The sequence below is a fragment of the Sarcophilus harrisii genome, chromosome X (genome assembly GCF_902635505.1).
Source record: "Sarcophilus harrisii chromosome X, mSarHar1.11, whole genome shotgun sequence".
NCBI classification, from domain to species: domain Eukaryota; kingdom Metazoa; phylum Chordata; class Mammalia; order Dasyuromorphia; family Dasyuridae; genus Sarcophilus; species Sarcophilus harrisii.
This window is the reverse complement of record NC_045432.1, coordinates 79,987,282-80,014,380: the sequence shown is the minus strand read 5'-3', so window position 1 is coordinate 80,014,380 and position 27,099 is coordinate 79,987,282. Positions and strand designations below refer to the sequence as shown.

Here is a 27,099-nt window from a genome sequence, read left to right as displayed (position 1 = left end):
TGATATTGGCCAGAATAATCTTTTGGGGTAAATCTGCTTAAGTATTTTTATAACGTGCTTTCCCAAGTAAGGTTTCTGGGATTTTCGAAACCACTTTGTGAAACTATAAAATTCCTGACCAAACATGGAAAATATTAAGTGAGACTAGAAGCTAATGGTGTCGGAGAGCAGAACTAACTTGAAAATTAAGCTGCTATTTTTAAGGCAAATTTATCCGTTAAGATTCCCAAGTCTTTAAAACAGGTCATCGAATGTTTTAAATTAAGGCTGGGAAGCCATTTGCTCTTGCTCTCGCCCCACGCCCCACCCCCACCCCCCACTCCCATCCCTCAAGGTATCCCGCTAATCCTTTTCCCGACAGCTCTCCGGGAGGATTAAAATACTGCAAAAAACATCCATGTGCCCGTTGCGAAGTCACCTGTGACTGCAGTGGGAAGTAAGAGATACTATGAAATCCAGTCCAAAACCTTTGATAAAGTATTCAATTAATAACATTTGAAAAAGAACTCCCCGAGTGCAACACATTTCACTCAGGCAAAGGGAGGCAATCTGCCAGTTTCAACATAGAATTACAGTGTTAAAAATTAACTTGGCTTTAGCCAAGTTGAGTCCCGATATTATTACCCTAAAAGTATCTACGTGAGCTTTGCAAGCCTAGACCAGTAGCCCACTCATTTAAAACGGATGAAAGAGAAGCACTTCTCTAACATTCTTTACAAGGACCTTTTCTCCCAACAATTCTGTGAGGTCGACGCTGCACAAGCGAAATCATCGTCTCTATTTATTTACAGAGGAAGAAACTGAGGTTTAAGGTGGTACTCTGATCGTTAAAGCAGCTGCTTCGTGTTCTGGGTGGAACTCAACCCGGATGAGAGCAATGACAGCCTGTCATACAGCCTGAATATAATTATCAAAAGGGGAGATTTGATCTTAACAAATCTGGAGGAGGCAGACGTCAGTAATGAAACCCAAAGGGGAAAAAAAAAAAGGAGCTAAGAAATGTACCCCTCGCCTCCCTCAACTATCCCACCCAGACTTAATAAAAATGCTCATTCAGCGCTCTAAAGTAACAGTTTCGGCTTCGGGGAAACGAAACAAAACGGTTTTCAGACCAACAAGAACGAAATGAAAATAAGAAAGACTCGAGCTAACACCACGGGGCTATTCAATGGCGTTGCCCAACCGAACAGCCCCAGAAGCGACCTTACCCTCCGAATTGGTTAGAAAACAGCCGCTGATTGGACTTTCTGCCATTTTTCCAACCATAGGTAGATAGATGGTGGTCAGAATGGAAAAAAACGGAGTCGAAAAAACAAAATGCGGCTCCACGGGAGGGGAAAATGGCAGGCTTGGGTTCTGGAGACAATGACCATGGAATTCAACCAAAAGTGAGAGGACGAGAAACTCAACTGCCAAATATCAGCCATATTTGTGGAAATGGGGGGAAAGCAGATATTGCACAGTAAAAAAAAAAAAAACCACCAGCACTTCCAGCTGCTTTTTTTTTTTTTTCTTCCCAATTAACAAACCAGGTTTAAAACGGCATAAATACCATGTTCATGCTGGAAATCGAAGCTTTCGCAACTAATATTCATTATGATATCGCATTCCCCCGTCCTGTGCTTAAACAATGGATAAATGGCATTTCATTCGATTCTCCTGGCGAGAGAGTTATAAACGAAATCCTCAGCGCTTACTTAATGCTACCTCGGGAGAGGGGGAAAGCCCGACCGCTCCATGAAATCCCACCCTTTAGAGCTGTAAATAACGGATGAGATAGTTCCCAAATAGGAGTGATTCGTGCTCAACAATGCAGAAAAGAAACCCATTTCTGTAGCATCCGTGAAGCAACTGTTCCGAACGGGGCCGTCTTAAAGGGGCCCCTGCCCGAGAAAGTTTGAACACAGGCAGGTACTCGGCTCAAGAATCAAAAAGGCCTTTGGGGGGGGTGGGGGGAGGGGAGGGGAGGGGAAGAGCGATCCCAATCCGGCATAGCTCAAAAGCGAAAAGAAAAATGGCCATTTCGGAGTCAGCCAGCCCCGGGCGGTGGCTTAACCCACCACGGTTCGGGCGAGCGAGGCAAACTTCAAATGCTAATAGCCGCACACCTCGGGAAAGCAGACAATGAGCCGGAGGGCGACGGAAGGGGCAAGGCAGGCGGGGGACCACCCCCCCCCCACCCCCCGCCCCGAGGAGTGCAAGGGACAAAGTCCTAAAGAAGTCTGGCCCGGGGCCCCGGAACCCGCCCAGGGAAGCGAGGCTGTGACCCTCGGGTTAGAGCGAGGGAGGAAAGAAAAGGAGGACGCGGGTCCGAGAAAGGGGAAGCCCTGGGGGGCCGGAGCCCCTGGAAATTTCCACCTCCCTCCCCAGGCCCGCAGGTCCGCGCCGCCGCCACCCAGCCACAGGAAGCCTGGCGCCGCAGGGGGGGAAAGGGAGGAGGGGGGAGGGGGGAAAAGGGCCAGGGAGGGGGTACGGCGCCGCGCCCGGCCTCGCCGAGACCCGAGTTCAAATCCGCTCTCCGAAACCCGCCCGCTAGCCGCGGGCCGGTGCGCTAGGCACTCCACCTGGGCCTGCCTCAGTTTCCAACTTGAGGACACGAGGGCGTGGCCTCAAAGAGTTCCCTCAATCCCCGATTTCCCCCTCCTCTGGGGGAAAAGATAGCCGTCCCCGAAGCGGTGGGGGCCCCCCAGGGTGCCGGGGTAGGGAGGGGAAGGCGCACGCCAGGGTAGCGCCCCGAATCCTTCCCTCGCCGGCTCGGGTCACCCCGCGAGCACCCGCGGGGCTGGGGTTAACATGGCGGGGTTCGGGATTAAAGAGGCAGCTGTCCAGCCTGGGGAGTTTGCGGCAGCGCGCGTGCAGGGGAGCGCAAAGCCGCGGCCACCTGGCCGCCTAAGTACCTGTGCTGTCGGCCACGTTGCCCACCGAAGACGCCATCGGGAGCCTCCTGAGGGAGGGCGGGCCAGGGGGAGCCCCGCGCCGCTGCGTCCCGCCGCCACCGGGGCCGCCACCGAGGTCGGCGACAGGGACGGACTGGAAGCGAGCTGCAGCGCCGACCGGCGGGCGGGCGGGCGGGCGAGCAGCCGAGCTAGCCGGGACTGCTACACTCTCAGCCGCTGTACTGACGAAGTACCGCAGCACTACGCTAGCTCCGCGCCGCCCCTCAGCTCTCAGGCTCTTGAAATGGCGGCGGTGGTGGCGGCTCCCAACCCAAGACAACACCAGCCGGAACTACTTCCTGTTACAATTGAGTCCCTAAGGCGGAGGAGGTGACTTTTGGCTTCTCCCGAGCTTCTCCAGCTGATTTGTCTCCAGAGTAGCCAGACTAAAAACTGGTCCTCTACACTTGTGACTTTTTTCCTTTGGAAACATCTTCTGGTATTATATATACTTTACAATGTGAGCAAGCACTAAATAATTTTTAAGACGTTCCTCTTGAACTAAGAATTGTAAAATTTGTTCCATTTTTATTTGAAAAAGAGCCGGGGAGGGGGGGGGGGGGGGAGAGGGCGAGTCGTCGTCAGTGACAGCGGGGAGCCAATGAGTCCGCTAAAGACAGGCCCGGGCTCGGGAAGGGAGGAGCTTTCCCACCCCCCCCATTACCCCCTCCCCATCACCCCAGATCCGCTCCGCTACCCTACACAGCGCTTAGTCATTTTCTCTTTGCCCCGCGCCGAGCCCGGAGTCGGACCCCAAGTCTCTGCGGGGAGCTGGAGCGGCGCGTGAGTGACCTCGGGGAGCCGCGAAAGAGGTCCCGGCCCCGCCTTCACCCATCCTCAGTCCATCACCCCCCCCCCCCCGCCCCCCCCCCCCCCCCCCCGCCGGTCCAGCCGCCGCTGCCGCCCCATTTTGGCGAAGGCTGAACCCGTCTCCACCCCCCCACTCCCGAGCCCGGACCGTGGTTGGGTGTTGATCTTGGACCACAGTCTCCAGCCCGGCTTATCCACTTAAATAACCCCGGGGTCTCTCCGCCGTCCCGAGAATTCGGACAGATAAGAAAGTTGAGGTCAGGGGAACTCTGTAAAGGGAGGCTCACACACCACCCAGGCTAAAAAGAGTGCAAGGCAGGACTGGAGTGCCAAGTTACGGTGCATCATGGGAATGATGAAGGGAAGTAAGGTTTATTCTGCTTTAGATGGTCCGAGGTGGCTTCAGAAGCAAGGTGAGATTCAGTGGATACCTAGAACTCGAACCTAGAGGGAAGGAAGCGGGACCAGGGCTCCGAAAAGCAGGAGGAAGTACCGTGGGGATTGATGGGAAATAAGGTTGCAGAAGGTGAATAGGAAATAAGGTGAAGCCAGATGGTGACCTTGAAGTGGAGCTAAGGAGAAGACTGGTGGCAATTCATACAGGAGCGAAAGTCCAAAGTGCTGTGGCGGCAGGGGAAATGGCCAGGAAAAAACAGATGGCAGAGACCTTTCTAGGAAGGGTCCAGGAGAACGGAGGCAGGAGAGTGCAGGATTGCTGCAGCCAAGGTAGGAGAGAGCGAGTTTCAAAGGAAAAGTTGACCATTGAGAAAAAGTCACGGCATAGGGTCATTAGGGACCTTGGAGAATTCCTCCTAGAATGGACAAAGTCAAGTCCCGGGCCCTACCAGGCGCCTTCAACCAGAGCCTTAAGCAGAAGCTCCATTCCTTCCTCCAGCTCCAAATGTAGAGAGCCTTCCCTGACACTTTTGTATTACCTATAGCATAATATAGCATAATAAGCTATAGACCAACCCTCCTCCTCTCCACTGGGATGGCATGCCGCAGCATGTAATTTTATTAACCCCAAACCGGACCCACCTCTTCCGAAAGATTGCCAAGGGAACTAATGTTGGCCAGAAGGACTCTTGAAGAGAGAGACCTCCTGGTTTGGGTACAGGTTGGACTCCTGTGGCTTTCCTTCCCAGGACAAAATTCTAAAATGCTTTGGAAAAGAATCTAGGAGCTGTCACCCCCTCGTAGAAGTTCAAACTAACAAAGTAATGTATGTGCCTGATCTGTGCCGAAGAAGGGAGTCTGGGGGCCCAGGATCCCATCCAAAGTTGAGCCAAATGCCATCTCTAAGGAGTCCTGTCCTCGAGAAACATTAGAGTCCCATCTATGAACCTCTTTAGTTAGGGGGTCACATCACACCTCATAGATCAGTGTTCCTGGGTAGAAATTGCTGGTCATAACATTTTAGGCTACTTCCCCTTGCCTCACTTTTGAAATAGCTGTTGTGGGTTTTCTGCCCTACAGTGATTACTGATTTTTCTTAAAAATCCTGGCACTCGCAACAGATTGAAAGAAAAGCCTAGATAAATAAGCATCTTCCTTAACTTCATCCCCTTAATATTACTAATGGCAAAGAGGAGTCCTCAATGAGAGAACAGCTATCTTCAGACTCAGGTGCAAAGGAAAGGCTGTAGAATTCATTGCTCCAGTCTCTTCATTTTATAGACTCAAGAAACTGAGCCCCAGACAGAGAAAGTAACTTGGCCCTTCCTCACAGGCTGAGACTGGACCCCAGGCTCTCAGACCCCGAGGTCCCATTTTGAAATGGGCACAAAAACCAGGCTTGTGTTCTTCAGACAGTTTCACTTTGCCAGAAGCTTTTGCCTAAATCCCTTCCGGTTGGTCAGTTTATGCAGAGCAAAAATACCGGAGAAAACAAACAATGTGATCTGATCAGCCCCGAGATTGGAGTCTCCAGACAATGAAACAAAGGGGAGGTCAGACAGAGCTACCTAAAAGAGCTAGTGCTCTTTAGAAATGATTTACCCCGAGTCCTTTGCAAAAAGGCGAGGTTGAGGATATGCACTCTCCCACACTCTGTACCTGCTTCACTAGACTCACAGCCCCAAACAGCAGGAACATCACTCAAAAGAGCCCTTCTAGGCCTGTGGTGTGCAAAGATAAAGGGAAAGGGAGGGAACCAGGTTTCCTATCGGTGCAGCCTCCTGTCAGTGGCCTTGGAGCCACCTTTTGAGTTATTTAGAGGTCACTCCTTTTTAGCCACCTGCTGCTTGGTTTGTTTCTAGCAACTCCCCCATGTGTAATGGTGAGGGAAGTGATAAGCCTCAGCTGGAAAGCCTGGGAGCCTCCATGGATTCCCTCCCTTTTGCCTTCCTCACCTTGACTCTCAGTACTCCCTGCCTCTGTTATCACCAGCTCCCAAATTTTTCTGCAGGCTCTCGCACTCTGCTCTCTTTCTTAAAAGGCCTCTTGTCCTGAAGATCTCCCTCTTTAAACCATCACTTCCATGCAGATGATTGCCCAGTCTGCATTTTCCAGCATGCCCACTCTTCATAGTTCCATACCCTCTTCTCCACCAGCCTAAAAGAATTCCCACTCCTGGGACCCAGCAGTACCAAGTCCCATAGCGAATCGATCGTCTCTCCACTCCAAAGCTGCTCTTCCGCTTGACTTGACTTTGCTAGCGGCAGCACCATCCACTCAGCCACCGGCTGAGTTTGAAACCTCAGTGCTCTCCTCAGGTCTGCCAAGAAAGGGAGGCTGCTATAAGAAATCCCCTGGGGATTAGGAAATGAGCAGGCCCAGCTCTGCCCGGAACCAGCTAGGTGACTTTGGGCACCTTTGGGATTCTTTTGTCTCCGAAAGCAAATGGAAAATCCTTTGCCTGGCATTCTCTCACCTCTCACTCAGTTCTTACTCCAGCCACGTGGGAGTAGTTCCCGGTTCTCAGCCATTCCTGGCCCTTTTCTGCCTCTGCTTTGGTTTATGCTCTTTGTGCCCCAAATCCCCACCTCTGCCCTCCCTCCAGTCCACCACAGCCAATCTCAACCTTTGGGATTTATACTTCTCCAAAGCCTGACTCAAAACCATCTTTCCGGATGCCCTGTATTCAGGGATGTGCGCTTTCCCCTCGGATTCTAGCAGTCACCAGGCTCCCCTTGCTTAGCTGCTCTTTTCTGCTGGGCTTTTTGCACGTAGGTAATATCCAGGAGGGCAGAGACCACCAGGTGGCTAAGCCTTGTATTGCCTCCAGTTCACTGCACACATGAGGACTTAGCATTTGTTGAAGAAACAAACGGTCTCAAAAGCCTACCTCTTTCCCCAGCGTTTTTGTCCACCTCATCTTGAGACGAGGATTGTGAACACATGAACAAACTGTTCCTGAGTGGACCTCATCCTCCTGCCTGTTGTCACGTCACCATTTGGCATGTTTGTACATCGAATGGATGCCCTTAGAGAAACAAGATAGAAGAAGTCCTGGATTTGGAGTCAAATCCTACCCCTGGCCCTTAAGATTGACTTGATCCATCGGGTATTAATTTGGTGCCTTCCAAAGGCCAGGCCCCGGGCTAGGGGCTGGGAATACCGATACAAAACGGTCCCTGTGCTCAAAGAGCTTACATTCGTCTGCTGGACATCCAGGTCAGGATTCTGAAAGGCGGTTGGTGATGAGAGATTGGAGATCAGCAGAGAGATTGGGACAGGATGGGGAGATTTGAGATTCAGTAGCATAGAGCTAGATGGTCATTAAATCCATGGCAGCTGAGGAGATCACCCAGTGAAGTAGTAGGGAGGGAGAAGAGGGTCCAGGACAGAACCCTGAGCGACACCTGCAGTTAGAGGGCGTGATCTAGAGGAGGATCCAGCAAAAGAGACTGAGAAGGAGCAGTCAGAGGAGCAGGAGGAGAACCAGGAGAGGGTATTGTCTTGCAAACCCAGAGAGAAGAGAGGATCAGGAAGGAGATGGCGATTGAGTGTCAAAAGCCACTTGGCATTTAAAAGTTCAATGGTAACTTTGGAGAGAACCATGTCAGCAGAATGAGGAGGTCAGGTGCTAGATCGTAAAGGGGCTATGGAGCGAGTAGGAGGAGAGGACGTGGAAGCGCCTGGTACTGACAGCCTTCTTGAGTAGCTTAGCCCCCAAAAGCAGCAGAGATATGAGATGGTAATGGAAGGAATAAGAGAAGGCTTTTTGAGGATCAGGGAAATATGAGCATATTGTAGTCAGTAGTGGCAAGGAACAGTTTGTGGATAGGAAGAGATTGCTGTGGAGTTACTGATAATCCACTATACCACCCAGCTGCCATAAGTGAGTTAGTAAGGGAGGTATAAAAGATAATTGCCACATAGCAGTGAGAGCCCTGTTGCTGTTGCATAATATAAATTTGTATTGGATCCAATCAGGATGATTGTATAATTTTCTTCACCTTCATTCAGCAGCGTGTTGGCAGGGTGGGGGGCAATGAGAAAAAGCGACTGATGGTAGGAGCGATTCAAGGCCAAAGAAGCTCAGCAGGGCTGAATCATGGCAGCAATCAATGAAATGAAAGGACTCCAAAGACTAGGACAGTACACTTACCGTGCCCCCTCAGTCTGGAAAATCCAAGTAAACTTTCTTGGCCTTCACGTCAGAGAAGAAATCTGGAGTTTTTCTTTTTCTTTTCTGGGGTGTTTTAAAAACTGTAGTACTTTGTTGTAAAATTTGGTCATGGGCTCTGTGTTGTCTGCTGACCTTCTCATGTCTGTCTCATCTGCAAAACTCCCCTAAAATTCCATTTAATTTCTTATGCTGAGTCAAGATATATTGAAACTGGGATGTGGAAGAGATAACTGTAAAGGCTTGAACTGGTTCACCAAAGGGTCAATAAAGATGGGAAAGAGAGTGTGGCTAGTACAGAGGTGAAGCCTAGAAAAGGGCTGAGGGGATTAAGGAACTGGAGGTATTGCTGTGGAAGAAGAGAGGGAGTGGTGGAAAGCCTAGTGGCTTTCTCCCAGAGAGGGGGAATTCTTGAACATGGAGGACATTTGTGGGCAGTGGCAAGATCCAGGATGACACGTGTCCCATCACATTCTATGCTTGCAATTTCTCGGCAGATTCTTCTATTTATCCAGACCCAATCTAGCTCCTCACCTCCAGTCTCATATTTCCAATTGAATGTCCTGTTGACTCCCATCTTCCAACTCAGCATGTCAAAAAAGGAACTCGTCATCTTTTCCCCCAAACCCTCCCCTCCTCCCGACTTCCCTGTGATTGTCCAGGGCACCACCATCCTCCCGCTCACTCAGTCATGAAAACCTAGGTGCCATCCTTACCTGCTTGCTCTGCCACCCCACACCAGCCCCATATCCGATGTGTTGACGAGAACCAGCAGTTCTTTATACCTCTTGGCCCCTCTGTCCTCTGACACTGCCTGGGGCATCTCTTCATCGTTGGACCCCTTCCTGCCTCAAAGCTCTCTTCACTGCCGTCCATCTTCCCCTCAAGCTGCCAGAGTGATCATCTCCTTTCTCCCTTCCCATCTTTCTTCCCCCCTCCACCGCCTTCCTTGTCACACAGTACTCCTTTTTCCAGTGCTGAACTTTGTCACTGGCTGGGCTCTGTGCCTGGACTTTTCTCCCCCTGGGTCGTTTCCATCTCCTGGCTGCCTTAGAGTCTCAGCCCAAATTCAACCTTCCTTAAGAAGCCTTGCCCATTTGCCCTTAAGGGCCTACTTCTAAGGTTCTCTCCAATTAATCTTGTTTGTACAAAATCGTTCTCATTAGTGTGGGGAGTTCCTTGAGTCCAGGGATTGTTTATGCCTTTCTTTGTATTTCCAGGGTTTAGCACAGTGCCTGGCCCATGGTAGGTACTTAATAAATACTTGTTGACTTGGATCAACTTGACTCCGGCCAGAGCTCTGGCCAGTATCGACACATAGGAGGCAAGAAATGATGGTTCCAACAATGGAGACCAGAAAGGTCTGGTTGGACAGAAAGCAGAAGAAAGCTGGGTGGTGAAAACCCACGGTGGAGTGGCTAAGTGGAAAAGATGCTGGTAACAGGCACGTGGCTTTAGCAGTAATGTAAGGATTTGCCAAGGGCCTGCTAATACTGTCAAGGTAAATTGGAAAGATCATGTGGGCATAGTGATCTTCTTTTACAGATGAATAAACTGAGTCCCAGAGAGGGCAAACCGTCCAAGGGAGTGGCAAAAGCAGGCCTCCAACCCAGGTCCTCCGAGTCCAAACCCAGCAGAAGCTCCCATGCCACACTAGGCCGAGTCACACTTTCCCCACAGAAATTGTGCTGAAACTATGACGTAAGACCAAGGAAGGGGCAAACTCGAGAGCATGGTGGGTTACTGTTGTGATTCAGTCTAAGAACAGGGGGTACGGGAAACAAAGGCATAGCTTTGAGAGCTGGACTCAAATGGAAAAATGGGCTCCCCTTCTCCCTTTGTCTGATATGCTTTCCTTGAGCTTTCACTGGTGGCTGGGCTGTGACTGGGCCTGCGCAGGGGCCCGGGAGGGGTGCAGGAGGGAACAGAAGAGTAAGCCTCTCTCCTGACATGGGCCAAGCTGCTTTTAGCAATCTGCCTTCAGGCAGGCCACGAGGAATATTTCTCAAGCATCCCTTGTGGTCAGCCATGTGGCAGTCATTTCTGGAGATGAAATGGCTCCGTAGTCTGCTTTGAAAAGCTTCCAATTAGGGAGACAACACCCACAATAAAAGGAAGAACACTAATGAGACACCAGAATGGAAGGGGCTGATTACTTATGGCCCTAACTAGCAACCATCCCACTAGGAAAGATACTTTGTGGGTTTCTTGGCGTACAAAATATAAAGGGCTGAAAGTCAGGTTTCCATTCACTTAAGCATTTATTAGACATCTGTTATTACAAGGCACTGGGTTTAATGCTGGGGCCTATAAAAGATACAAAGTCCCCTTCCTCGTGGAAATTACAATTCAGGAGGCAAGTTAAGACAAGTACACAAATACCTACAGTTTCAAAGTATCAAGTAATCAAGTTTGGAAAAATGCATCAGAGGCACACCCAAGTGGGAGGGAGATTACTTCAATTTATGAACAAAACAGCACAGCAGATCAGATGGGGGCTGGGGTTGGGGAGGGAGGAACAAAGCTGTGTGGGGAAAGGGGAGCAGCTTTTCCATAGCACCCACCATGTACGAGGCCCTGCTAAGTGCTTGATACCAACATGATCTCATAATTAGATTTGGACCTAAAGGTGGGGGGTTTCTTTTTGAAAACTCTTTTATTTTCCATTCTGAATTCATGCCCTTCTTCCTCCCACTCCACCAAGGAAGAGGGTTTCAGTAGCCAGAGGCTGGGGTAGCAGCAGTAGCTTGCTTTAAGTGCTTACCTGATTTTCAAACTTATTCCCTGCCTCAAACTGTAGAGGACACCCGGAGTCACAACTGGCTTTTTGTACTTACCTTTTGGACTCCTTATCACAATCCCAGAGTTGCTAGTTTAGACTTGATTCACTCTCCTCGAGCCTCAGTCTCCATCCCAATCCTATCTCACCAGCCTCTCAGTGCAAAGAAACGAGGGCAGCCTGCCCACAACACTGGTCTAATTCTAATAAACCCAGTCGGCCGGAGGATCATTTTGGGGCAGGAGTTCCGTAAAATAGTCCTAGTGTACTCAGAGCTTCAGCAGGACTTTGTTAAATGTGTATTTTTAAACTGGATGTGTTCCAGGAACATATGAGAGAAGACAGATTGGAACTAAGTTGTAAGAGACCTTCAAAACAAAGTATAAATTTTATTTTAATCAAAATAGACTGGATTAGAGATGAAAATGCTGGTGGTCGTGGGTGGGACTGAGGGAAAAGGGAGCCTGGAGGCAAAGTTAGGAAGCCATAACAGTACCCCAGGCGAATTCCCTGGGGAGTGGTGTTGGGGCCGTAAAGGAGGGGGCAGAAGAGAGACAGATTGTAGCAGCTTGCTTAGACTTTATGGGTGGAGGAGTTAAAGGTGGGAGGTTTGGCTCTTTAGTCCTAAGTATGACGCTATCATTTGTAGACACAGGAAATGGAGGAGAAAAGAGGAGTTGTTTTGAACACTTACAACTTTATGCCAGGCATAAAGGACTTACCCTCACGGTCTTGCTCCAGACCTAAAAATACTAACACTCCCTACGTGGGATCTGTCACTGTAACAAAAGATCAAAGATCGGGACTTCCTAAGGAGCAAAGAAAACCTCCTGGCTATGGGGCTTTGGTTTAGCCATAAGTACTGTCTTCTTCTCAGGGGCGGCTCTTTTGAGCTTCAGCTTTCATCTGCTGTTGCAGCCAGGGGATAGAATCGAAAAGTCACCAGCTCAAAAAGGACCGCTAAAGTGCCGGGCACATCTGAGATGATCGAGGGAGGGCAAAGAAAGCAAATGAAGAAGCCTGAGGTCAAAGCCTTGAAGAGCATCTAACGTTTAGGGAGCCACAAAAGGATACGATACTGCGTGCCGGAGGCAAGGGACGCACGAGTAGTCAACGGTGGCAAATGGAAGTAGATCAGGCAGAAAGAGGCCCAAGAAGCTGATGAACTGGCTGAAAGGATGCCAGCTAAGGAATGATTGGGGGTGGGGGGGGGGGGGGGGGGGTGGTAATAAGTATAGACTGTTCTTCCTAAAAGTTTGGCAACAAAGAAAAGGAGGTGAGACTGTCACGGGGTCAAGGTTTGGGTTTGTTTTGTGTAATTAGGGTACAGAAGACTTGAGCACCCCCGTGGGCCAAAGTAAAGGAGCTAGCAAGGAAGATGCGAGAGGCATTTGACGGTGGGCAGAATGAGGTCCGGAAGAAAGCACAAGGGAATGAGATTGAGAACAAGCATGATATAGCAAGCCAAAGGAGTTCAAAGAGGGAGAGAGGGCAGAAGTGGAGACTGAGAGGCTTTGACTGGGAGGGAGGGCAGGAAAGAGGTACCATACGAAAAGCCAGTCTGGTCCTATTGCCAATCAGAGGGCTTGTGATGAGGCTGGAAAAGAGTGAATCAAGTTGGAAACAGCCATTTGGGGGATGTGTTGAGTTGAAAAAAAGTAAGTAAAAGGCTAGCCTTGCAGGAGTGGCTCTTGGTGGTCCAATCAAGGAGTAGAGGCTGAGTTACTAAAAGCTCCTAAAGCCAGCTAGTCTTTTAGTTAAGTGGCCTCCTACTGCCACAGCTAGCTTCAGTGGGAAAACTAACCAATGCTGATAAATAAAGCCAGAGGATCTAGGGAAGTTTGAGATGAGATGGAGAGGGAGTTTTGGCCAATAAAATGATGATATCCAACCCAGTAAGGAGGAAAGCTTTATTATACTTGTGAATAATTTAAAAGAAAACTGTCTAACCTGGTCATCTGGCGGCTCAATTAGACACTGTACATAATATTTACAGATTGAGGGAAAACTAAGATCCCAAGGAGTTCCTAAAGAAAAGTCTCATTCGTCAGAGTCCAAATCACTGTCTCCAGCAATCGAGTGGCATTCCTCACTATCATCCTCATCCTCAGACAGATGAACCTGGCTGAGGACACTTGGTCCACCACGCTGCTCCTCTTCTTCTTCTTCATCTTCTTCCTCTGATATATCATATCCACCTAAGCTGCTAAAACTGGTATCTCGAGTATTCGATTTAGGGTCAGGTTCCTCATAGCTTCCATAACTAAGGAGAGAAAATCACGGGTTCATCTAACTAAACTCTGGAACTCAGGACACGTCCTTGCCCTCCTCCCATGTGCTGTCCTGGGATGAGTAAAGCGACCCCCTGCCCCGGAGACCCAAAAGGCAAGAGCTGACCACGAATGCCACCCCACCTGCCATAACCCATTCGTGACTACTTCATGTTTTGGGGAGGTTTCATGGATGAGGAGCTTGGATGGAGGAGTTCACCCATGTTGCCACTTTGCAGAAATGAGAGTGTACTGCTGTGCCCTTGGGACTCACGATAGGATACTAGGGTACAAAGGACCCCTCTTGACCGTCCCTTCTTGCCGCTGTTACTGCCCATTACCTGATGTTACTGTCCTCCATCCCATGAGAGGCCTCTCCAGTGTCTCCCTCATAAGACAACATGCTCTCATCGTTATCCATGCCCATCCTCGTGTTCTCTTGCAGCATGTGGGGATGTTTGGGTCTCATTCCCCCAGATTCCATGTCTGAGTCACTGCCACTCTCGCTCAGCTGGATAGCTGTGCAAATGGAAAAGTGACAGTTCAAAGCTACCCTACCCTGTTTCAAGCCTTGGAGGAGGAGCTCTCCAGAGCCAGTACTTTTTAATCTAGCTTGGCCCAAGAGCCTCTCCAATATATAACTCGTTTTCATTTCTTCCTTTGGGGCTCTCCTGTGCCAGACTCTTGGGAGACAAATGCAGGATCTGCACTTTGAAAATTGGAGTTGAATTAATTTCCTTCCCCTCCTCCCCCCGCCCAGTAGCCGACTTCCATCTGTTTTACCCTTGGCAACGTATCTGCTCTTTATCCCTTTGCCATATTGGACACATTACACACCTGGCCTGGGCCAATATTCAAATTAGGCTTATGTAGCCTAATTTTTCCCTCCCATTCTTAGCACCTCTTCTGCAGCATCTTCCCCGAGGCTGCAGCAAGTTATCTGTGCACGACAGGATGAGCAACAAGACTCGGGAAGAGAAGCGCCATCTCAACAGCTTCCCAGTGTAGCTGTAAGGTTGCTATGGTGAGCCATATGGGAGCAAAGCAAGACTTACAGGAAAAAGGATTATCTCCTTCATCATCGCTCCCGGCATCTTCTTCCTCATCCTCTACATCAGACATAAGCAGATCTTCATACAAGACACTGGACTGAGGCTGCTGTGCAGTCCCTTCCTCTTCATCCCCAAGATCGCCATCCCCATCTTCTTCCTGTATCGGAGACAGACAACAAAATTCACCTTGAGGGACGTGAGTGACAGACGAGAAGCTACCATCACAAAAAGAACAAAGTACTGGGGAGAGCCGTGCTTGTTCAGCTGGCTACTCCACCGTATGATCTGGGTTTGGCTTGCTGCTGTCGCTTTGAAACTTGGCCTGCCCTGCATTGATGGCACTCCTATCATAAGAGCCAGATGCTTTCTAGAGCATACGCACTGGGGCTTAGGTTTCCCATCCTCCTCCTCCTCCTCCTCCACCTCCACCATCTCAAACCTTTCAATCTCTATAGCAAAGTCTTCCTCACCCACCCTACCACAGCCCTGATAAAGATGAATAAGGAACGCAGAGAGCATACCACTGAGTGGGGTGACGGCAGGAGTGGTCACCCAGGACAGGTGCCAAACCCCACTACGAGTGGGAGCTGTTCACAGAGCTCAGAATCTATGTACTTTCCCCTGAATTCCTTCTGTGGAAGAGATTCCCAAGTCTAGAGTGACCCTCCAGCACACAAGTGGGTATCCAGCCCATTCCTACCACTTCTTCCTATGTAAATGTTAGAGAAAGAATTCTTTTTAACCATAAGCTTTCTTTAGGCTGAATTATCCAGCTCAAAGCAGATGATTAAGGAGACCGCTTCGGCTTCTCGTCCCCCTCACTGTGAACCCTAAAAGAAAGGATTCCTGGCCTCCTGCCACCTACAGAGAATATTGTTTCCAGTCAGCTCTGGAAACTAGGTGGGTCTTCCCCCGAGTCTGTTCTTCCCTAAGAAAGAAACCAAATTATAGCATTTCCTTGAGCCATGCATCAGGTCACTCCGATGATGAGACACTTTTTGCAAATCCAAATATCACTTGCATTTCTGCTATGGGATCTATATGGGACCCGGGACCTGACTCTGTCGGTGGAGAAGGGAGTCATGTGTCCTGCCACTTTTCTGTCCACGGTTCAGGCCTTCTTTGCAGAGAACCAAAAGGCTAGAGGTAGAGGCCTACCATGGCTAACAACCCATTTCTAGAAGGGAACCATCCTCACCTGTGCCCCCTGCTTCTCTGGGGTCGTCGTCGGTGTGTCCATGGCAGACATGTTGCTTTCATCTTGGTATACCGAGGCATCTCGAGACATACTTAGAGATGTGTTTGTATCGTAAAGGTCAGGAGGCTGTGGTACAAAACACATCCTGTAACATTTCTTTAGGAGGGGAAAGTAAGAAAAATTGAAGAGAACCTGACACCTAGCGCCTTCTCAGAAGAAAAAGACGTGGCAGCCTGATTCTAAAGGGAATCACAGTAAAAGGAAAGCCAGGGGTGGAAGCCCTTCAAAGTCCGCAGGGCTTGGAGCCCATTCTTGGGAGGGGATCTGATGCACACCCAAAGGGCCATAAGCAAGATGGGCAGCATCAGGGCGGGGCTCTGGCTCGGAACATCACCTCCCGCCTTCCCTTTCTTCTAAGTCTGTGGGGTCAGGGCTGACTGACACCATTTGGATATGCCATTTCAACACACACGAGAACATGGAATCCTTTTTAGGGGCTCTTTTGGATAGTACCAAAAAAAAAAAAAAAAAAAGACGGAAACAGAGGGCAACTTGGACAGAATAAGAAAAAGAATTCCTGGTGAGCTTTGCAAAGAGTTTAAAAAAAAAAAAAAAACCACCAATAATCGGTGTAAATAAATGAACCAGTGTAACCAATTTCTTTCTTTCTCTTCTCCCCCCTTCTCTCTTGGAGGCAATAAGGGGTTAATAGTGACTTTCTCAGGGTCACATAGCTATTAAGTGAGGCTGCATTTAAACTCGCGTCCTCCCGACTTGGGCACTGGTGCTCTATCCACCATGGCACCTAGCAGCCCCACCAATTTCTTTTAAAGTATAATCAAGCCTCTAGAAAGCCAGCAGAAACTTAAAATAACTCTTTAAAAGACTCCAGAAGGAGAGCCAACATAACTCTGCTAATTCCTACCCTCCCAGTATGCCAGCCTCCTGGCATTACAGCTCAGCTAAGTATAGCCGAGGATGAGTCAAAATAAGAGGAGTGGATCACCTTCATCCCCACGTGACCGAGACGCCCGGGGCTCAGGCTGAGAGAAAAAAAGCAAGGGTGCAGTTCTCATAGAGAAGGGAGATGGGGGGAGACCCAGAGGGTTCAAGAGCAGGATGGCCCAGCCCCACAGCCACCAAGCTCGTCTCCTCAGGAAAGGTCCTAAAGAAAATTCTCATAAGAGAGCAGAAAATAACCCAATCCAGGGACAATCTCGAGGAAGAGGCTCTGGTCCGAGCAAGCAGCTATGAGGCCGGCAGCCTCCAACAATACACATTGGAAAGCAGAACCCCTCTTTACCCACAAGCCCCATAGTTGCCATCTTTGCATTTCAGCAAGATCGCCATCAACCAAAGCACTCACTTAGCCTGGCCTTGAAGACCAGAAAACAGACAGGAACAAAGACAGGAGATTTGAGTTTGTGGAAGCCCTCTTTGTAGTGGCTAGAAAGTGGAAAATGAATGGATGCCCATCAATTGGAGAATGGTTGGGTAAATTGTGGTATATGAATGTGATGGAATATTATTGTTCTGTAAGAAATGACCAGCAGGATGAAGACAGATCGGATTGGAGAGACTTACATGAACTGATGCTGAGTGAAATGAGCAGAACCAGATCATTATATACGTCAACAACGATACTGTATGAGGATGTACCCTGATGGAAGTGGATTTCTTCGACAAAGAGACCTAACTCAGTTTCAATTGATCAATGATGGACAGAAGCAGCTACACCCAAAGAAAGAACACTAGGAAATCAATGTAAACTGTTTGCATTTTTGTTTTTCTTCCCGGGTTATTTCTACCTTCTGAATCCAATTCTCCCTGAGCAACAAGAGAACTGTTTGGTTCTGCACACATATATCATATCTAGGATATACTGCGACATATTTAACATGTATAGGACTGCTTGCCATCTAGGGGAGGGGGTGGAGGGAGAGAGGGGAAAAATCGGAACAGAAGTGAGTACAAGGGATAATGTTGTAAAAAATTACCCTGGCATGAGTTCTGTCAATAAAAAGTTATTATAATTAAAGAGAGAGAGAGAGAAGGGGGGAGGAGGGGGAGGGAGGGAGGGAGGAGATTGAGTCCAAGGCCAGTCAGTTCAAAATCTAGAGGATTCCTCACTCACCTGTGGAGTATAAGGCCCTGGAGTCATCGGATCGAGACTTTCTAAATCGGCCTCTTCCAAAGCTGCTTCCTTAGCTGTACAGATGTCTTTCTCAAGCTGGGTCAAGTGTTCATCATACTAGAAAAATCAATCCAAATGTACTTCAGTACCTTAAGAATGTCAAACCCTTTTCCCAGCTGAGTGCCAGGGAAACAAACTTGGCCCCTACCTCCGCCAAAGTCTGGTGACAGATGTTCACGATCTCCTGAGCAGTTTTGGTGTATTGACTATCAGAACCTGTAACCACAAAGGACAAAGCTGTAATGTTGGCTCTCATCAGTGCACTCAAATCACCACCAGCACCACATCATTGTCTCAGTACCCTCTGCCACTAACTACTTTTGGGACCTTCTCAGTTTTCCTCTCAGGGCCTGTTTCCTCCTCTATCCAAACAATTGGACTAAAGGACCCCTGGGATCCCATCAGCCCCTAACTCTGTGAGCCTCTGACCTCAAGCATGGCATTTAGCTTTACTATTTGGAGGTGCTTGACAACTAACAAAATTCTCCATTTGAGTGTGGATGCTTCCTGTCACTCAAAAGGACAGGAATATCTGCCTAGATTGATCATTGCTGAATTGGACTCCAATATTTATCAGAGCAAGAAACGAGAGAGATCGTATGTGTGTGTGAACCTCAAATCCTCTGGTCAGAAACTCCTCTGAGAAGAGGATAGCCTTTGAAAGATTTTAAGAATCTTCCAGATCCACTGAACCATGTCTGTTGGAACTCTGTCCTAACACCAACCCAAAAGACAGGACAATGCCATCAGTTCTCGAGGCAATGATTCCCCAGGGCCAGTGGAGCCAGAATCACATCAGAGGAGGAACACTCCGAGTGAGACGAGAAGCTAAACAATTCAGGAACCTGCAGGGTCCTCACCTCTTTTGGCCAACGGGCCCTCAAAAACTTGGGAGGGTAAGAGGATAATTAAGAGACACTTGCCCTTTGACAGTGAAAGCCTAATGTGGTTCTCCCACAAGGCTCAGTGCAGCCAGGAGGCTCTCCTAGCATTGTTATCTCTACTGCTTGAGTCAGATCCAAAGAGGGAATGAAGCCCTGGCCAGTGAGAGAGGAAATTGGGACTCTACACATAGCTCGACTTCTCTGTAGCTCAAATCCCTCATTTCTAACATGGAAATGTGTTTGGACGCAGCTTGCCAAATCCTTTCCTTTCCATCCAAAAGCTTTCTAAAATGCCATCTCCTCCAAGAAACCCTAATTGGAAATGAGGTGGGAAGATTCCTCTTCCATCCCCCGGCCCCAGATATGCAATTCCCAGGACTTCACTTATCACCCCAGTAAAGCCACTTAAGCCTTTCTAATGTCAAAGAGTACCTATTTACACATTTGTTCCTATACCTGTAGGTCTTCATTAATGTTTTCACTTGGCAGTCTTAGATATTCTAAGCTCACAAGAATGCAGGGGCCCACAGCTACTTTCACTTACTTAATTTACCATGTGCAAATTGGGATTAGATGTTTTGGAAGAGGAAAACAGTAGCGGAGTTTGTAAACTATTCGGAGCCATGAGACAAAGGGCAGGGAAAGCTAGAAGTGATCCCTTGACTTTCTTGGTGCTGACTAGAATGCTGGGTTTAGTTGTGGGCTTCACAGCTCGAATGAAGGACAGATCGAATGGAGAAAGTGAACTACAAGATACACCGAGACTGCCTGGGCCCATCAGGACCCTGGAAAAAACTACTGAGCGGAAGCCAAAGTGTATTTGTTAACTCCCTAAGTTAAAAGTCGCTATATGAAAAATGGTGACCACATTATCAACGATCTCCAACGATTTTTTCCCAAGGGAAGTAAATTTGAGTTTGCAGTGGGGGAATGTTTAAAATAGCTGCACGGAATACCTTCTGGTCACCAAAATAAGTAAACGAACATTACATTATCTCCTAAACCTATGTAAAATAATGACTTTGCCTTTAAGAAGAATGGCCATAATGGCAAGTCAAAGTTTTAGCCAATTCAGGTCTGGAGATATGTGGCCTATTTGTTTAAAACAAAAATTGTTATGGTTTTACTGTTGTGGTTTCCCAAGCACACAAGAAATCCTTAATCAGCTCTGGCCCTAGCCAGGTCTAGGATAACAACTTAATTCTAAGGAATTATGGAAGTGTCTGTGTCTGCCACTAAGTAGCCTAGAGGGCAATAGTAGTGGCTAGTCTGCTACTAAGTAGCTTAGAGGGTATGGTACTGGCTGATCAAGTGAGGGAACCTCATCATTACCAGTTGGCAGCACTTGGTCACTCCTCATCTGGGAGTGTCCAACTGTTAGAATGAAAATTAACTTTCTGTATGATTTCAAACACTACTCTCTAAATTCAATAGTTATTTGTCTGCCTTCACCCCCAGTACCAAAGAGGGAAACCCTGCACTTTCAATATTTTGGTGACGAGGGATGGACTGCTTTGTGGTTGAAGATACAGGGGAATGTACATGATCTCTGTCTTTTTCTTTCTTGTTAAGCCATGGCCCAAAAGCAACCCCGGATTGCTGAAGAAATTAATAATCCTCCTTAAAAAGCTGCCTCAGATCAACTGGCAACCCTGATAACAGTCTAGGAAGCTGGGTTCCCTCAGAACTAAACCTCATTTTCTCCAAATTTCCCTTGACAGCAATGTCACCAAAATAAAACAAGATTAAAAAGGACCGTTACAAACATTCTCTGTGCTTCTAGTCAGAGGGACAAGCATCATCAATAAGTGATCTGGAAGGCTTTAGTTAAGAAAAACACTTCTGGCTACCCTGAGTTGGAGCCAACAATGGACTATATGACCAGGGAGAATAAGATTAAGACCTCTCTCTAAGACACTTTCATATATGATAGGCAAAGATGTGATCCTTCCTGCTCCTCAAACAAACCCCCAGATCCTGCTCCGTGACTTACTGAGACAAACTTCCAGGAAACTCTAGTCCTGACACTTCCTCAACAGAATTTGGGGATTTTGTCAACTCCCTTATCTAAATAATTGGCCTTTGTTATTATATGTTGTTCCATTAATCCAATTATAAAAACCATTCCTCAAATAGTATTACCTAAGGTCCTTTCTCCTAAGACAGTTAACCTCAATGAGAGGCATCAAATGATGCAACAAATAGAGTACTGGGCTTGGAGTCAGGAGGATCTGAATAGAAATCCTGTCTCAGAAACTCAGTAGCAGTGTGACCCTGGCCAAGTCATTCAGCCTCTGTAAAATGAGGACGATAACATGCTTCACGGGGTGGTGAGGATCAAATGAGGTAATATATGTAAAATACTTTGGAAACCATAAAAGTGCCATATACAAATGATTATTTTCTTCCTCCGCCTCCTCCTCCCCCTCCTTCTCCTATGCCAAGACAAAAATGGAGCAACACTCTGACAGGTAAAGGTGTGGGAGAGATGTATTTTTGTAGACATTCATCATGTTTTTTTCAGAGATTATATTTAAGGATTAACCATATGGACTTCTTCAGTGCTCGTCAGAAATCTACCCAGCAAATTCTCACAGAAATTACAGCAGATAAATTCCCTTGGCCGTGTCCTAAGAAATGGAGCCTCATAATTCTTTGGCCTTATAACAACTAGTCTCAGAAAGGCTATCAAGTGATTGGAGAGACTGGGGGAAAGGCAGACACATCCCGAGTGATATTATTACATAGAATGTGGGTCAAGTGCAAAGAACCCGGGGTTCTCAAATAAAGACATCAGGCCTCCTGAACAAGAGCTAAAAGCACCACATGCACAAATCTGGGCCTGGGGAATAGTTCGAACCTGTCATGAGGGTATAGAATCTACACCTGGGACACACTTGAAGGGCTTCTGCAAAACATGAACTGTCAGTAGCCATGTGTTTGGAACCTCCTTTAGAAACTTGAACTTGCTTTAAACTAGGCCTCTATCCACTGCTCTCCTAGCTGCCCTGCTAAATGGAAACCACATAATAACTTCCCCTGGCCAGTAGCTTAACATGGTGATGGAAATCCCAATACTGTTTCATTAAAAGAAAAAAATGTGATCTGTTTCACATCCAACCTAAATTGAGTTATTCAAAGACCAATAGGTTCTTTTGTTTGGCCATCTAGCCAGCCCTCACTCAGCAAGGGACTCTGGCCCCTTCACAGCTACCTCAAACCAAAGCCGGAATTATCCCAGTGTGTTTTAAATATCCCAGGTGTGCTTTAAATATCACATTAATCAAAAAAAAAACAAACCAAAATCTGGCCACATAACCCTCGTCCTTTGTAACTCATTGCTGGAAGGAAATCGTCTGGACTCAAAATTGGGATTAATTTAGTTCAATACAGTTTACTAGTTCATTGGGTAGAACAAATGGGGAAAGCTGAAGCATGGGTCACCTCTCTATTTGACCTTCAAAAAACCAAAAACTCAAAGGAGCTCTGGCATGCCATTTTGAAAAATCTTGACTCCAAAGGGTTAGGAAGGTCTGGCTTCAGGTTCTCTGGTGCCCCGTTCTTAGCCTCCCAAGGCAAGTTCGGAAAACTACATTGTACCCAAGGGGTGCCTGTTTACAATGGCTGAAGGTCTTCCCTGAAAGGGAGCTTCCCCTAGTAATGAAAGGAGCTCAGAAACAGTCATTGAAGTTACCGTAAGAAGACGGGAGTCAGAAATGTAATTTCTCTTGGCACAAAACGCCATGAAGTGGCTCTGAGTGCCAAACTGCCCTTTTCCTGCAACACTGTATTTCTTTTGGTTAAAGTGACCTTGCTCCAAGTCTGAGTGGATTTAAGGATCAGTTTGTTTCAAATGTTGCACACATGCTAGGGGCTATCAAAAAGGATGTTACATTGTTGAAAACCTTATCCACTGGAGCTTGTAAGGGCTAAGTAGCTATTTACAATCTTTCCAAGGAAATTTGTGCATGAACAAAGAGGAAGGGGACTCTGAGTGATAGAGCGGAGGGCAGGATTTATAGCCAGAGAACCTCTGTTCCAATGCTCCAATGGGGGGGCCCCGGAGCCATCTCAGGGACTCCCTTTTCCTTGGGGCTACATGGTGTTAAGGGCCCTTTTAGTTTTTGGAGTCCGTGTTAATTTAGGGCGACACGTTCATACTGGGTGTGCTTCCCGTCTGCCCTTTAATAGGCTCCCTAATTAATTCTCAGGTCTATGAGGGGAATCTCAAGAAGCAGATGGAAGTTCCTGGGCTCTTCCACTTCAAAAGAAAAAGTTGGTGATGGGCCTGCTGAGGTGTGCCCTGGGGGCTGGCTTGGAAAGGTTCCCGAGCACTCAAAGGGTCTGACAGCAGAGGCCTAGCCTAGCAAAGGGCCATCCGAGGAAATGACCCCCCTCCCCAAAAACACCTAATAAAAAATAAGATCATCTCCTAAAATCGTAACGAGGCAAATTTAGATCCTACACTAAGCAGTGCAGCCACTGCACCGATTGCGGGACTTGAAGAAAACCTGAGTTTGAACCCAGCCTCCGACTAGCAAGTCACTCAGAAAGTTCCATGCCTCAGTCTCCTTATCAGTAAATTCAAGATACTAGCACCAGCTTCAAAGGCGGGGATGCCGAACATATATATATGGCCAACCTGGGTTAGGGAGCAGCAACAGGAGACTCACTGATGAAGCCACAGACCTTTGTGCTTGTCCTGAACAGTTCCCAGCTGTCCCAAATTTGGGGGGGAAGAGGGAAGAAGGGGGTTATCACCACTGTTTGTTCCCAAAATCTGGGTTCTTACATATTAGGGGAGCATTCCTACTTCTTGGGGATCCCCGAGTTAGGGTTATGATTATGACGCATTTCCTTAAGCCCAGTGAACAGAGTTGGACTATCTTCAGAAGCAAAGCTCTTGCCAAGAATGGCCACCTACTGATTGTCTCTGTAGCCATGGGCTCAATGGAGTGGAAGTTCCCCGAGGGCAGGAACTGTTTCCTCTTGGTCTTTGTATCCCCAGTACATACACAGCACAGAGCTCAGCTCATAGTAGGCACTTCACAGATGCTTAATTGAGAGCTCAATGACTTCTGATAATCTCATATTTCAGTGATCATCTGGATTCTTGGAGTTAACCAAAAAACTGCTACAAAATGGATGAGCCCCGTGTGTAGTTGGAAAAACAAAGATTCACATGTGACACAACTGTGTGAACCGACAGGTTTCTTGGAATGGATGGCTGAATTCTCCTCCCTAAGCAGGGGTAGGATTTGGGGACTGTCGGGCGGGTTAAGCTAACCTGTGATAACTCTGGGGAAAAACTGTCCCAAGTCATGAGGGGGTCTGACTGACGTGAGGTCATTCGCTCACTCGGCTCCCTTTCAGGATTCCAACCTTTGCCCCTAACACTCAGCTAAGAAAATACAGCTGCCTTTTTTTTTTTTTTTTTTTTGATATAACTCTTGAAGGAGGGATTACCAACCTTTTATTGGTTTTGTTAAATTTATTAACAGGTCTTTCCAAAGCCCATCAGACAGCCGACTACCAAAGGCAAGCTCATGGAAGCCAATAAGGTAAACGCCCCCACAACGTCTAGAGGAAGCTGACATCCTAGCGAGGACACGGAAGAGAATAAAAGAAACCAGGATACTGACAATACGTGGCATTCAGGTTAGCTTTGGATTTCTGATTTTTACAAAACTGCCACCCTGGGCTGCCTTTAGTTTCTACCTATCTGTGAAAGTTCACAAAAAAGCATAGCAGGAGGGAGCAGGGCTCACAGGATCCATGGAGGGTGGGGATGGGGTGGCTCCCCAGGGGATTCGTGGGGGGGGGGGGGGGGGGGGGAACCTCCCATTTTTCCCTGCCGTCTCAGCCAGAATCTTCAACTCTAAGCTGCACTTTTGAGGGCATCTTCCCTGGCCATTTTTACAAGTATCTCTTTATGAGTAAATGTGGGGCAAGATGGCTTTGGCAGTTCCTAAAATAGGTTTTCAGAGGACACTCTTTTTTATCCTTGGCAGGCTCTGCAGTAACCCTCACCTAAAGAGTGGGTCACACTCAAGATGACGTGGCCACATTGATCCCAGAGCAGTCCACTTGGCCATGCCATTCATTAAATATTTCAAGGGGGGGGGGGGGGGGGGGGGGGGGGGATGGTTCAGAAGGGACCTCAGGTGATGCTGAGGCAGGGCCATCAAGAACCATTCTGATTTCTGACTTTCACTAAGCAAGACAAGCATTCAGGAGCAAAGCCATTCCCTCCTCAACCAGAGAGGGCCAGCCAGAAACAAGGCTATCTTGGTCTGCTGATCCGAGTCCCACATTCAGGGGGTTCAGAAGTTCTGCCCATCTCTAGCAATAGAACTCTGGGTCCCAAAGAGATCAGGGAACAGCTGAGTCCTCCCATCTCCCAGGAAAGCCCCTAGAAAAACTTACCATTATACTTGACGCTGTTGGCTAGGATAAGGTTTACATCATCCAGGAAGGCATCCCGATTCTGATACTTGTGCTTAGAAATATTCTATAATTAGAAGAACCAAACAGTTAGATACATACTTAGAAGCAGGAAGTTCCCAAGGTATCTTGCCATCTCAAATCCCCCTCCTCCTTACCTTGCGGATGGTTTCCAAATCCATTGGATTGACAATTACTTTATAATAATCTGGAACAAACTTCTTATTTACAGGGTGATGAAATGGCCAAGACTAGAGGAAAGAGAAAAACGAGTAACTCGAAGCAACCTACTTTACATTGGCCTGACCTACTGCTCTTCTGTTAGTCTTGACCACCCCTCCTCTCATGGTCAAACCAGAGAATCGTCCTCCAGCTTAGTTTTGGATTTCTAAAGAGCAGATGCTCAGAATGAACAGCCCCACGAACTAAGAGGCACAAGGGAAAGGGGGAAGGAACCTAGTTCATCAGTACCAGAGCAATGTTCAATCAAGGCAGTCTCTGGTGGAAGTCTCTCCATTGGGATACTAGCTGCTTGTCAGATTGTCACGGACGATTTTCTGCTAAGAGCCATAAAAACTGCCCATCAGGACTACCACGGAAGAGCTATGTGCCTCAGAGGGGGCCAACCACGTGGCAGGAACCCCTGTCCTCCACTCACACGCTCTCTATATTCCAAGAAATCAGGAAGAATCCTGGAATCGCAGCAACAGAAGGGATTTTGGAGACTGCCTCACTCCCTTCCTCCCTGAAGTAAGGATTTTTAGAACAACATCTCTGCTAAGTGGTCATCTGGCTACTTGAACACTTGCAGTGATAGGGACCTGACTATAACACAAAGTGGCCAGCTCTACTTGGGGAATGGCTAGAACCATCTGAACCATCTGGCTTCATAGGTTTAAGACAAAAACTTTCCCTCCACTTAACCGCCACTGGTCCTAGTTCTACAGGCAAAGAACGCTCTGTGGCACAGTCACCGGAACTAGGCCCTCTCCTTGCAGACCCCCTTCCCGCACTCGTGGCAATGACCCTGGAGGTCCTTCCTTGACCCTGAATGCTGGGCCTGGCCACACCGACTATGAAGGGCCAGGGCCTGGGTAGGGGAGGGTTCTTCCAAATGACAACCCTTCGTGTAGTCATCTCTTCTCCTCCTCATAGAACTTGGTTTCCTGCCCTCTTACCAAATTGCCCCCACCTGGGCATGCTCCAACTCATCAAAGGCCCTCATAAAATGTGATGCCAGACCTGAACCCTGTATGTACTCCAGCTGAGGGCTGACTAGGGCAGAGGACAACAGAGCTATCATAGCTCTAATTATACACTGCCTCCATTACTTGGGCCTAAGGGCACGTCAGACGGCACTTGATAGGCACATCAGGCGGCACTTGATAGGCACATCAGGCCCTTGGCACAAATTAGCCAATTCTAATAGCTCCTAAAATAATTTTCCTTCCTTCTCCTTTTCTCCCGTTTACACATCTGCCAAAATAACCGAAAGGTCCAGTTCCGGCTCCCTCAAATAAGACAAACCCCAGCAGATCCCTCTTGCCACTTAAAAAGAAACACCAACTGACTCTCCAGCCTCATCTCCCTATTACAAGCCCTTCATCCTGGTTCTGTTCCAGTTGTGCCTTCAAACTTGACATGGAATCCCCTTCACATTCCCTCCCGGTCACATCCACCTGGAATGCACTCCCTTTTGATGGACACCTTTTCTAATTTCTCATCCTTCAAGGCACAGCTTGGATGCCAGTTCCTCCAGGTAATCTTCCTTGATTTCCCCATCTAAAAATGTTCTTCCTCCTCAAGTTTCACTAGAGAATTTTGTCCAGAACTTTCCTTTGTACCCATCATCCTTAGAATGTAAACTCATTTGAGTGATTATGTCTTTTTGACAATTTTTTTGCATCTTATGAATCCTATAGTCAACTGAAAACCTGCAGATCTTTTGCACGAGAACATTTT

The 27,099-nt window shown here is 47.9% G+C and overlaps 2 protein-coding genes across 6 annotated transcripts in view; both read right to left on the bottom strand.

Moving 5' to 3' along the window:
• OGT (O-linked N-acetylglucosamine (GlcNAc) transferase) overlaps positions 1–3,241 on the bottom strand; it is a 34,373-nt gene extending 31,132 nt beyond the window's left edge. The window contains exon 1 of the mRNA XM_031944711.1: positions 2,898–3,241. Coding sequence (XP_031800571.1) covers positions 2,898–2,934 — 37 coding nt within the window. The 5' untranslated portion in view covers positions 2,935–3,241. The remainder of the gene's footprint in view (positions 1–2,897) is intronic.
• A 9,749-nt stretch (positions 3,242–12,990) lies between these two features.
• Positions 12,991–27,099, bottom strand: part of TAF1 (TATA-box binding protein associated factor 1) — a 39,421-nt gene continuing 25,312 nt past the window's right edge. For 2 of the 5 annotated variants that reach the window (XM_031944565.1, XM_031944566.1), the window contains exons 31-38: positions 25,296–25,388; positions 25,120–25,204; positions 17,958–18,025; positions 17,750–17,866; positions 15,616–15,741; positions 14,421–14,574; positions 13,707–13,884; positions 12,994–13,358 (exon numbers count right to left, since the gene is read on the bottom strand). In XM_031944565.1, coding sequence (XP_031800425.1) covers positions 13,136–13,358; positions 13,707–13,884; positions 14,421–14,574; positions 15,616–15,741; positions 17,750–17,866; positions 17,958–18,025; positions 25,120–25,204; positions 25,296–25,388 — 1,044 coding nt within the window. In that variant the 3' untranslated portion in view covers positions 12,994–13,135. Of the gene's footprint in view, positions 13,359–13,706; positions 13,885–14,420; positions 14,575–14,795; positions 14,904–15,606; positions 15,742–17,749; positions 17,867–17,957; positions 18,026–24,144; positions 24,292–25,119; positions 25,205–25,295; positions 25,389–27,099 lie in introns of those variants that run through there. The other 3 variants (XM_031944568.1, XM_031944564.1, XM_031944567.1) reach the window with 3 other exon arrangements.